Consider the following 12,822-nt stretch of genomic DNA (forward strand, 5'->3'; position numbering starts at 1 on the left):
AATCCTGACAGTAGATTCTTTACGTCAAGGTTTTTGACCCAGGCCTCATCTATGAGTTGGTTAAAGCTCCTGTGAGGAACTTTCTGTGGTTGTGTTGACTTTGGCGTCCCTATGGACAAAGCAGGATGCCTGATCACTGTGCTGATCTTGTCCAGGCCGTGTTTTATCTGACATTTCTTTATGTTAAATGTTTAATGTGCAACTCTCAATGATTATTTGGCTTGAAAATCCTTGGTGAAGGCTGTTTTAACAGCTTGTTGTTATCTCACCTGACACCTACCCCTCAGAAGGGCCAGCAGGTATCAAAAATAGAGAAGAGAATACATGTATCTTGTCTCTGATGGTCTTGTTTGTCTTAGTAGACCATTCAAAGGCATCTGTTTCAATTCAACCCTGTTTCATCAGTGCTAAAAAAAATCCCTCACAGCAGCTTTAAGTGCAAAAATTGTGTAATAATATTTTGTCCTAAAGGCAAGTGTAACCAAGACATTTTTTGGGAGTAGAAATGCAGACCTTTCCCAAATTTCTCCTCTCAAGTACTTCCGTCTATTTGTGGACTCTTACTGTGAGGCACTTTGTTTAGCTATCAGCAACAAGAACACACCATAAACTCAGTCATCTGCAGAATAACAGCATCAAATGGATTTGGAGGTGACTAGTTCAAACAGTTTCCTGTCTAGAGCCATATTTTAACTCAGCATTACTTTTATGTCAAATGTTTCACTTGTCATGGAACAGAAGACTGAAAAGGTCTCACCTGCATGATTTCTACTCGAGAGAAGGAGAGTTGTTGACCGATATATTCTGCCCTCTCCAGCGGTCCCTTCATGCTCCGTAAACGAGTATGTGTGTGCCAGCGGAGGGTGTGTGTCAGCCAGCCTGCGGTGTGATGGACATGACAACTGCCTGGATGGTTCAGACGAGGTCGGTGCAGTTTTGTGTGATTTTTAAAAGAGATAAACCAAAAGAACATTTTTTCCTTTGAGAAATACTGCTGTACTGTGCAGTTTAATACTTAGGTGCTGCTTGTCCCATCATGGATCAACCCCCGGTGAAACATGACTCACTCAGTGTTTTGGATTCCTCAGAGTGCTGAAAAACATCCCTTGAAGGACAATTTTGATGATTTATGATGTTTTCTGACTGACAGATCGGCTGTGTGAAGGAATGCAGAGAGGATGAGTTCCTCTGTCTCAATCGTGCTCACTGCATACCTCGGCGCTGGCGCTGCGATGACGTGCTGGACTGCATGGACCACAGTGATGAAGAAAACTGCAGCCAGGGTAGGGGTCAGTGTGACCTTAAATGAGTGTGTTATCGGCTGCCGCTTTGATGACTGAAATTTGGGGTTTTGATCAAGTGGCAACCTCCAGTCTTGAGCCAGGAAGCCAATTTGGAAGTGTTGAAAACTGTAGTTCCTCACGTGTCCAATTGAGGCTGACTCCAAAAGTCCCACATGCCAACTCACCCTTTTGAAGAAGTCCACCTTGCAGCAAAATTAACATGTTAACAGTCTGGTTCTGAATAGCTTATTTCTTTATTCTAACAATCAATCAATCCATCTTTATTTGTATAGCGCCAAATCACAACAAACGTTATCCTAAGACGCTTTTAAAAACAGAGCAGGTCTAGATCCAGTCCCCTCTTACTGACAGGACTCAGTCTTATCTCATCTTAATCCAGCATGAGCATTGCACTTTCGAGTATTAAGCTAGTCACAGCAACAAGGAAAAACTTCCGTTAACAGGCAGAAACCTCGAGCAGAACCAGACTCACCTTAGACACACATCTGCCTTGTACGAGTTGTGGTTGGAAAGAGGAAAATAAGAGAGAGCACACACTGTACAGGGGGTGAATTATTTTTTATCACTCACTAATATTGAAAATATTAAGGTTACTAGTCTTGTACAATTAGGGGCATGGGTTACTTGACTGACAGGTGGGCACACTGCAGCTGTTAGCAAGGAGGCTCTACTCCCTGTCATTGCTTTTGCTAGGTCAACCTAAAGTTAGGTTGAGTCAACATTTCCAATATGGCCTCCAGAATTGGGCTTCAAACTCTTCTTCAGGAGCCAATCAGTGAAGCCACTGAAACTACATCCATGTTTTGTACAACCTATGATTTTGATTCCTAAGGTAAAAAATATTGTTATATACTAGCGAATATCATAAAATGACTAAGATTTACTATAAGGAATCTTTTCATACACATCACCCTTTAAGAGCCATATGAAATATTTTAAACTTCTTCTTCAAGAGGAGAAAGAGAAACCGAGAATAATACATGACAGGTTATATTTTGTTAGAGGCAGGGATACTTCAATTTCAGATTGTGAGAATTTCAGATCTGCTGAATGAAAAAACATGATATAAAATGTTCCAAGGCTTTCTGGATCTTCATGTGAAATAACCTATTATTGGACTTTCTCAGAGTTCCTGAGTTGTAGCTGCTACTATATAAGATGCTATTTTCTTTCTGGTTTAGAGAGTTTAACATATTGGGGACCATTCTTTGTAATTGCAGGTGCTTTCTTCTGCCGAGCTGATGAATTCATTTGCAACAACACGTTGTGCAAACTCCACACGTGGGTGTGTGACGGCAAGGATGACTGTGGGGATAACTCTGATGAAGACATAGACATGTGTGGTGGGTTGAAGTTGTCACTTATGAGGCTTTTCTTGGCACACATTTGATGCATATTTCATAAGGCACTACTTTTCTATTTTCCAAGGAGAAAGATTTCAAACCATTGTTTTTCTCTGTGTGATTTTGAAAGACATATCCATTATTACTTTTTTGGTATCCTTTCATCTCTAGCAAAACTCCCGTGCCCTCCAACAAGGCCGTTCCGTTGCAGAAATGGTCATGTGTGTCTACGTGCGGACCAAGTGTGCAACAAAGTGGATGACTGTGGAGATAACTCAGATGAGGAGGAGTGTGGTGAGCACAGGATTTCTTAATACAGATATTAAAGTTCCGCTTAAACAAGATCCCCTGATGCTCTTCTATCACAGGTAACAAGATATCATTTTATTTTGAGGAGGAAACTAAGAACACTACTTTAGGCATGGAGAATATTAAGCCATAATCTATGTCAGTTTTCAAAGAGGACCAAAAGATATAACAAACTTTGATGTCGAATCCCATACTATGCAATACATGTGTGTGTGTGTGTGTGTGTGTGTGTGTGTGTGTGTGTGTGTGTGTGTGTGTGTGTGTGTGTGTACACACACACACACACACACACACACACACACACACACACACACACACACACACACACACACACACATACAACTCTGTTATGTATGTATGCATGTGTGTATGTATGTATACATATTTTATATTATTATTATTATTATTATTATTATTAATATTAATATTAATATTAATATTAATAATAATAATAATAATAATAATATGGTGAAAATAGTAATAATACAATAAATATGTATACATAAATACACACGTCGAATATAAACTTAAATAAAAATTGAACATATAAAAAATAAATCTAATACAAATGATAATAAATAAATACCAAATAAATAAACAGATATGAATATATTCATATATGCATACATGCATGTACACAAATACTGTATTTACAAACACCTGCACATACACACTCACATCTAATGGTACAGATTTTGTTGATGTACTTCTATTGAAGGTATAAATGAAGGTGCGTTAATTAAATATAATGCATATTATACATACATAAATAATATATATAAACATATACAGGAAATAACTGAGTAAGTAAATAAATATAACTTTGGTAATGAAATTGGTGGTAATAATACAAATAATAAGAAAACAATTCTGATAGTAATAATAATAGAAAAAAAAAAACAGTCAGTATAATGGTAATGAATATATATTTAGAGTATTAATTAAATAAACATTACAAGAAAGGAAAAAATAAAAAGTAGTCCTAAGTTTTTTTATATTCATTGATGAAAAATTTGTGTTTGAAATATATTTTTTTAAAACTCCAATCCAGCCTACAACGGACCTTTAGCTGAGTTCTGACACATTACCTCAGTACAAGCCTCCGGCGTCTGACGGCACAGAGCCGACCGGAAAGGAAGGGACAAATCACTTCTCTCATCTGTCATTCTTTCCTTCCCTCTTTCCTCCATGCATCCTCCTCTCTGAATCCATCTGTACATTCATTCATCCATACCCTCACTCCATTACCCTCCACCATTTATCTGTCTTTCCTCCATCCATCCTTTCAAACATACCCCAGTCCTATCTTTCCTTCCATCTACCTCTCTGTCACGGAATGTTTTTTCCCCTTTGCTCTCCTCTGCTGTACTCGGGGTGGATGTCAAACTTTTATATTTTTACTAGGAGCTCTGAAACGTTTGGAAAGCTGTAAAGGTAACTTACAGAAATTTTATGGAAAAACAAAAGTAATTTAATCACTTTTGTAGGCGAGCAGCTGTCACTGTGATTGATTCAATTCTTTATTTTGAAAAATTGCTACAAATTGATTGTGGGTTATGAATAATTTATCAGAGCTGACAAGCAATTAACCAAAGCAATCTTTGTTACTTAAATTCAACATTAATCTTCACGATACAGTGAAGTATATTTGATATTATATAATTCATATTATATTATATTACTACTATACTATATTATATCAAAGTATTATTAGTAGTATTATAACATATTATATGATATTGCATTATATTCTATAATTACTATTATTATATTATGTATATTTATATTATTTGAACATATTTATATATAAACATTACATGTAATATATTATTATTAGGATTTATTACAACTGATCATGTTACTGTTAAATAATACTATTTACTATTCTCTTTGTCTGCAAACAGACATATCTATATGTATATACTGTATATATATATATATATATATATATATATATATATATATACCTTTACTTTTTTATTCTTATTTTTATTTAATTTGACTTTATTTAAATTAACTCTATGTGTGCTCTAATATTCTTGCTACTATGTCTGTGTTGCTGCAACAACCAAATTTCCCCCAGGGGATCAATAAAGTATTATCTTATCTTAAGTAAAAATAAAAATATCAAGATATATAAATGATAGTAAAGCTCTATTATGTATTGGTGCACATGCCAAAATGTCCATATTCTACTTCAATGTCTTTTGAAAGTGAAAACAGAATACTTAGACGTCTATATTTGTTACAGTGGAAGTTGTTTTGTTATGAGCTGAAGTCTTTTTAACTCACTTTGTGTTTACTGAAGCAGAGGTGGTGGCTGGTAGACCTCGGCCTTGCGGAAAGACAGAGTTCACCTGCAGTAACAGGCGCTGCATCCCCATCCAGCTCCAGTGTGACCTCTTCAATGACTGCGGTGATGGCGGCTCTGACGAGCAAGACTGCAAAGCCTGTGAGTACTACACCACCACCAGCTGACATGAAAAAAAACAAACAGATCAAAGAAGCCTTCGGAGGAGATGAAAAGTACAGAATGTCACCGTGATATCAGGAAGCGGAGCGATCTCCTCATTTTAAATGTGATGTTTTGTTATTTATGGTAATATATGTATGCCCGTGTTTGAGATGTGTCTTGTACTGTTTGGAAGATGAAGATGCCCTCTTGGCTTTTGCACATCAAAAGATAAACACAGCAGGTGTCTAAGATGCAAAGAGACTGAAGTGTAATCAAAGTCCTGTGTTTATTTGTAGTTTCCAGCGGAGATGTATGCGAAAAGAAAACAAATCCATGTGGAGAGGATGCTATTTGCAACCAGACAAATACTAATGCTATATGCCAGTGCAAACCTGGTTTCAAGAGGAACCAAAAAAACGGCGTATGTGAAGGTAACGTGTAATCACTTTTATCCTTTATTGTTAGTAGATGATGCACTGTTCCCTGTGCAAGTCAGTACAACGTTTTCATACAGGACTGAGGCTTTAATTATGTATTTTTCTGTTATTCAAAAGGTTACATAATAGTTGTTTTACTAAACACTGCACAGTCAGTCATGGAAGGTTATTCATTGAGGTTTTATTCGGAGTAAAAAGTCATCATTTCCAAAATGTTACGGTGGACGATAAATCAGCTGAAAGCCAACATGCCAATTCACAGTGTGAAAATGGTTTAAGTGGACATAAATTGTGTGCCTATTTTCAGTCGTGTCAAGTCTTATCAAACCCTCTTTCTTTCAAAACAATAAACTGGCAGCCTTTCCCATTATGTGAACCTCCTGACAGGACTCAGGAACTGGCAGTCCCTACAGTATTATCCTGACATCAAAAATAACATCAGCTTTGGAAAGGCTACAGAAGAACTTATGTTGAAAAGATCCATAATGTTGTATAAAAAATTATACTGATGCCAGAGGAAAAATAAAGTATTCATCCAGAATCTTAGTTGATGGCTTTTCCTCTGCAAAGATAAAGATTATTTATTACCTATATAAACTCTAATTTCCTCTTTATTACTGGGAGCAGGCAGCAGTTTTCATAGAGGAAATTAAAATGAGATCCATATTTCTGTTCTTGCCTATCCACATCATGTCATTAACGAAGCCATGTTTGGCCGTGGCCCAGCTGTTCTGTTCTGTTGTAGTTTTTTATTACCCAACATTTCTGAGTGAGCTTAACGAATGTGTTGTCTGTAATAACCTGTTTCTAAGTGCACCAGTCTTTCTTTTTCTCCAGAGATAAATGAATGCTCGCAGTTTGACACATGTCCTCATTACTGCACGAACACTAAAGGATCATATAAGTGCACATGTGACCGGAATTATAAAGAGATTAACGGCAACTGTGTAGCAAAAGGTATGAGTCTGAAGTTTAATATCAGGCATGATTTAATCTGTACTTTTATTAGTTTTCTACCATTTTAACCTACTTCTAACTCACTTTGCAGGACCTGAAGATCGAGTGCTCTACATCGCTAATGACACTGAAATCAGGAGTTTTGTGCACCCGTTTAACCAGACCCAAGGACACAAACTGCTCACCCACATAGAGGACAATGCCCGTATCATTGGGATGGATGCTCTGTTTCACCACCAGAAGTTTATCTGGGCTACACAGTTTAACCCTGGTGGGATTTTTTACAGAGATACTCTTGAGAGGAGTCAAAGTAAAACCAATGTCAGAAATATAGTAAGTATACCTAACCTTGTGTATTTTCTTTATTGTATTATTTCACATTTTCAATACATGTTGCATTGGCTCACAACTTAATGCTTGAAAAATATTGGTTGAAAATTGGAAAAAAAAGAAGTTTGAGAATAAGCTTTTAATCTGTTTTGTATTGCAATATAGGTTTTTATATGTGTCAAAATAATCCTTAAGGATTCCACTTGTCTCCTCTTCCTACCAGTGTTATAACAGAAACAATTCTCATGTGGATAAAAAAAACCCAGAAATGTAAAATTTACACCTCGTCGTGTTTTACAGCAGACTTCATAGTACTAGGTTTCTTGTTATGCCTTTAACAGACCCAACTTTTGATGACCATATGACTTAATTTAGAAAAGTAGCACCTTCATTTGTGATTTTTCCTCTGGTTGCAGTGTTCAGACTTTCGTCGACCCCGAGACATTTCTGCCGACTGGATCACAGGCAACATTTACTGGACGGATCACTCTCGGATGCACTGGTTCAGCTATTACACAGCCCACTGGACAAAGTTACGATATTCTATAAATGTTGGGCAACTGAAGGCACCAAACTGCACTCGCTTGATTACCGACATAGCCGGAGAGCCGTACGCCATTGCTGTCAACCCAGCCAGGGGGTAAGTCATGCAGACATTTCTCACAACACATTAAGATAAGTGGTTTTTAACCCTCCTGTTATGTTGCGGGTCAAACTGACCTATTCTAAAGTTCCAAATAAAAAAATAAAAAGTTAAAAGTATTCTTTCGGTATGAAACTTTTTCTGCTTGGCCTAATTAGTGTGAACAACATATAAAATGAAAATGGTTCATTTCACACATTTGCATCCCCCCTGCATGTTTGTATTACATAGATACTCTCCGCGGGTCAAGTGGAGGCTAAAAGGGGTCAGAAGTGTCAAATACTAAATGTTTCTTTGCAACTGTGTTACATATTCCACCCCAATCACTTTCCAATGTAAATAAAAAATGTTTTAACATGAATTTTCATAAAAAAATGAGTGAATTATCCTCATTGAACTATGATCTGTGGGAATTAAAGAACACCAATGCACTAAATATTGATTTAAATGGTTAGTAATGGAGTCAATAATGAGATTTTAAAAATGTACATTGGGATTTTTTTGGGCTCTAACACTATTGAATCATTAAATATGCCCCGGGTCATGTTGACCCAGGAAGATTATTGCAGTCCCTAAGAAACAAACATAACAGAAGGGTTTAAATATAAACTAATGGAAACATTAATTTATTATCATTCTAAGAAGTGGACAAATACCAAGTCTTAATCACTTCATCACCAACTCTTATAAACAGATAGGCAACACGACTCTTCAAACACGCCTCATTGTTGCTTAGGGGATAGTTTTCTGTCTAAGAATGCAAGCAACAAGACTCTTGGTCATTAGGAAAATCTTGGGATAGACGCACTTTTTTCAGAGTAACATTTAACGTTATATTTGGGAAGTTCTGCTACCTAACATTGCACATTTTAACATATAAATCACACCGCTGTAGTGTACACAGCTTAACCAGTTTCACTACCTATTGCATTCTTAACATTTGTCAGAGCAGCTCAGAGCAGTGCTTCTCACTGTTGGTTGTAATATTACAACTTCAATTATTACAATCACAAAGCTGTTTGATCAACATTGACAAGGACAACAATCTTGAACTAAGTCAAAATTACTGATTTCCAGTATTTATTTTCTTGTTTATCTACTCTCCATTGAAAAACAGATACTACATGGAATTCTCAATTTTATTATCAATCCTACAGCACAAAACAGCAATCATGTTTTCCTGTTGGAGTATAGATCAAATATGACACCCTTTATATTTGTTAATAATACACTCTAAACGCTATAAACCATTCTCTAATGTTGTTACATCCCCAAGATGATATCAGATTTGAGCACAAGACGAAGAAAAGGTGTATTTCTTTATGGAGCCCAACCATAGAAAACTCCAGATTACTTATTTTAAGCAACATATGCCATCCCTCTGTCTATTCCAATGTGTTTAGCCATTACAGTAGTATTCAATGTTAAATGGAACACATTTTCTCACAAAATTAACATTTTACAATCTGAGAAATGTACTTGTTTTTGGACAGTAGCTGTACTGTTTTCAAAACAGAGAGCTGTGTCGTGGCAACCACTTTTCACATTATGCCAATAGCTTGCCCAAGTGTAGTTTGTTAAGGTTGCTGGTAATCCCTCAATGTGCCGTCTGTGGTTTGTAACGAGCAGAACATGAAATGGAAATGACACTATCTCTCTTAATTGATGCAGGATGATGTACTGGAGTGTCATAGGTGATCACTCTCATATAGAGGAGTCAGCCATGGATGGCTCCTTACGCAGAGTTCTCCTGGAGAAAAACCTCAGGAGGCCGACAGGTAGGTGTTTCAAATGTTCACTATTTATATATATATATATGTGTGTGTGTTACTTTGATTCCTTAAAGACTCCTTTAATGAACATACAGTTTTTAACCTTGTTAACACGTCCACATGGTGTTTTTCATATGCCTCAAAGGCATATCAGGAGCATAACAAGCTGTCAGCAGTCATGGCTGAGCACCTCTGCTTTGAAATGGCACTGTAGTCTTGAAACATGTGTTCACACAAGCATGGTCCTGTCAGCTACCAACAGCTACGGTAAAACAAGGGGTGTGAAAGGGGTAGACACATGAAGCTGTACAGTTATTTTTACAGTGTTGTGTTGTCAGATGATCCCTTTCAAAGAGAAAAACATCTTATCTTACTGATTGGACTTAACAGAGAGGTTATCTTTTTTATCTCAGTCCCACTGTGTTGTTGAAGGGCACAGGAAGGTTATCCTCATACCCTCTCTCCTCTCATTATTAACCCATCCAAGCATAATCTGGCAGGGCTGAGGTTACCATTTGTGTTTCTTGGCTATTTAACACTGATGCAAAATGCTTTCCTATTGCCTCAGATGACGATGTGTGCAGTATAAAGTGACTGGAATAGTTTCTCAGTGAGCCACCACCATGAGGCTCAGCTCTGAAGGGTTTAGATTCTTACATGTCATCCACCTGGACCGTGTTTTTGACAACAGCTAGATGCAACATATCAATCATTCTGCCAAAAAACCTGCTTCTGTGGGGGAGGCCATGACACTTAAAGCGTCTTACAGATCCACCTCAGCGATTTTTGTACGAAACCGTTGAGTTTTATGATAGCCCTGAATTCGGAGCATCATTCTGACTTTGAAAACAGTCAAGAAAAATCCAGGAAATTTCAAGATGTGTGTTCCCTGTTCCAGATGTAAAGCCTAGATTTCCCAGGAATATAACAGAAACATGAAAGCAGCTTTGTAATTGAACATCTCTTGAAGTGACATGAGATGAATAGGTTAGAGTGCTTTGGGATAACCATCTAAGGGTTTTCAGGTTCTCTAATGATGTGAATTGTGACCCTTAAAGCCTTCCTTATGCAACCACTCTATACAGTCTATTGAAAAGCAGGTGCAGTCACACTGAACTAATGCTATGATTCATTTAGCAGACACTTGTCCGAAGAGACATTCATCTGAGAGTAAGCACAACACAAACAAAGGTCTAGACTGGAGTGGACAATGAGGGTAAATGCCAAAAAACAGCTATAAGTTCAACAGCAGACAGGTGCTAACAGGGAGTGCATTGAGGCAATGCACATAGACATCAACAACATCCTCAATATCATCTTCATTAGTGTCATTAGTGAGGGCAGATGTGTTCATGAAAGAGCTGGGTCTTAAGCTTTAAAGGTGAAGATCAAATGCAGTTTGGTCACTCACTCCACCACCTGTGAAGAAGAGTCTAGCTAGCAACTTAGGGCCCTGTTGTGACAAGAGTACCTGGCATCCTTCATTGGCAGAGCGCAGTGGGTGGGAGGGGAGGGAGTGTTGAACTGGATGAGGGAGTTGAGGTAGGCAAAAGCAGTTAATGTTGCTGTTTTGTAAGCAAGTAACAGGACTTTGGATTTTTTGCCAGCTGCAACTTGGAGCCAGTGGAGGGGCATGGACAGAGGAGAGGCGTGTGCTGCTTTGGTTTGGTTGGAGATCAGTGCTGCAGAATTCTGGATGATCTGTATTCAGTATTTAGCTGGTTACAACAGCAAGGAAAAACTTCCTTTAAACAGGCAGAAACCTCGAGCAGAACCAGACTCATGTTAGACAGCCATCTGCCTCAACTGAGATGGGGTTGGAAAGAGGGATAGAGGTGATTAAGAAAGAGAGTTTTTAATGCATGCGCCTTTAAAGTTGCAGCTTCAGTATGGTGGGAAAATATATTAGAAATAAAACAATAATGAAATGAAGAATAAAGAAAGGGACAGTTTTATACAGCATTTTATTTCCATAGGAAATCATGAAGCACATTACAAAAAAGAACACACATACAAGAAGAAAAAACACTTAAGTGGGAGATATTGAAGTACTACATGATTAATTTTAGTCGAGAAAAGAAAAAAGTAAATAAATAAAGTCTCAGTCTATTCTAATGCAGCTAATTGATAACCATTCGTCGCCAAGATACACACTGAGGGGGACTTTTTGATAAAGTAATCTACAAGGGTTCCTTGTAGTACATTGGATAACCTCTCGTAAGGAACATAATAATTTGTTGTACCATAGTGACAATGTAGGTGGATGTACATCAAGTCAGACTTGCAGAATTGAAAGGCGGACGACATAATACTGAGCAGTCAGCCTTTGGACCAGATAAGGAACTAATACCAAGAATACACAGCTTTGGATCCAATTCTGTTCTGATGCCAATACATTTCTCGATCTCAGCCTGGACAGAAGACAAGAATGATAATATCAATGGACATGATTACATTAAGTGAAAATAAGTGCCTACTTGTTTCTGACATTTGCGACACAGAGCAGTGCATAAATCGTCATATTTACTCTGTATTTCAGGAGTCACAGGAAGGGACAGTTTTAACTCATTCAGGATTTCTATGTGATTGTAAAGACACTTGGAGCTGAGCTCATTTTCAGGAACTCCTTTGGCCTCCTTTATTTCAAGAAAGCAATGCTCTGTCGTGGTCGCAGGAGAGAGAAATCCATCATTTGGGGAAAAAAGCAAACCTACTTAAATGCTCCGGCCAGGTGCTCAATTACCCAGTCAGACTTTAGGAGGAAAGTAAAACCGAGTTGCTTTTTTGAAATTGAAATGTAAGCACACTTTAACTCATCAAAAGTGCGGTGCACAACTAGATGGTAGATCTAATAAGCTCTATCGACACAAGGAAAACAAATGCTGAATGCAAACAGCCAGAGGGTGACACAAACAAATGAAACCCACTCTCAACATTGCGCTGATCTGCCTCACATATAACTGTTCTGACCTTAAGGTCTCCTGTGCTGAGGGACAGCATGAGGATTCCTGTGTAATTTGTCAGGTAAATAAATGTCTTTGCTTCATCTCCCCACAGGGCTGGCCATTGATTATTTCAACCAGCGATTATACTGGGCAGATCCGGAGCTCTCACAGATAGGAAGCATGAGATTGGACGGCTCAGACCCTCTGGTGACAATCAGTGACAGACACGGTAAAGACAACCGAAAAGCAAAGCACAACTTCTTTTAAACATGTTGTATTCAAGCTGCTTGTCGCTTTACTGAACTTGTTATCAAATAATTGCAACAA

General features: G+C 37.7%; 1 protein-coding gene across 1 annotated transcript in view; it reads left to right on the top strand.

Annotated features, from left to right (window-relative positions):
• lrp1bb (low density lipoprotein receptor-related protein 1Bb) overlaps nt 1-12,822 on the top strand; it is a 426,184-nt gene that overhangs the window by 384,756 nt on the left and 28,606 nt on the right. The window contains exons 72-82 of the mRNA XM_034694098.1: nt 818-924; nt 1,151-1,283; nt 2,525-2,647; nt 2,819-2,941; nt 5,265-5,408; nt 5,708-5,842; nt 6,686-6,805; nt 6,897-7,138; nt 7,552-7,775; nt 9,450-9,556; nt 12,608-12,724. Coding sequence (XP_034549989.1) covers nt 818-924; nt 1,151-1,283; nt 2,525-2,647; nt 2,819-2,941; nt 5,265-5,408; nt 5,708-5,842; nt 6,686-6,805; nt 6,897-7,138; nt 7,552-7,775; nt 9,450-9,556; nt 12,608-12,724 — 1,575 coding nt within the window. The remainder of the gene's footprint in view (nt 1-817; nt 925-1,150; nt 1,284-2,524; nt 2,648-2,818; nt 2,942-5,264; nt 5,409-5,707; nt 5,843-6,685; nt 6,806-6,896; nt 7,139-7,551; nt 7,776-9,449; nt 9,557-12,607; nt 12,725-12,822) is intronic.

The sequence above is a fragment of the Notolabrus celidotus genome, chromosome 10 (genome assembly GCF_009762535.1).
Source record: "Notolabrus celidotus isolate fNotCel1 chromosome 10, fNotCel1.pri, whole genome shotgun sequence".
NCBI classification, from domain to species: Eukaryota; Metazoa; Chordata; class Actinopteri; order Labriformes; family Labridae; genus Notolabrus; species Notolabrus celidotus.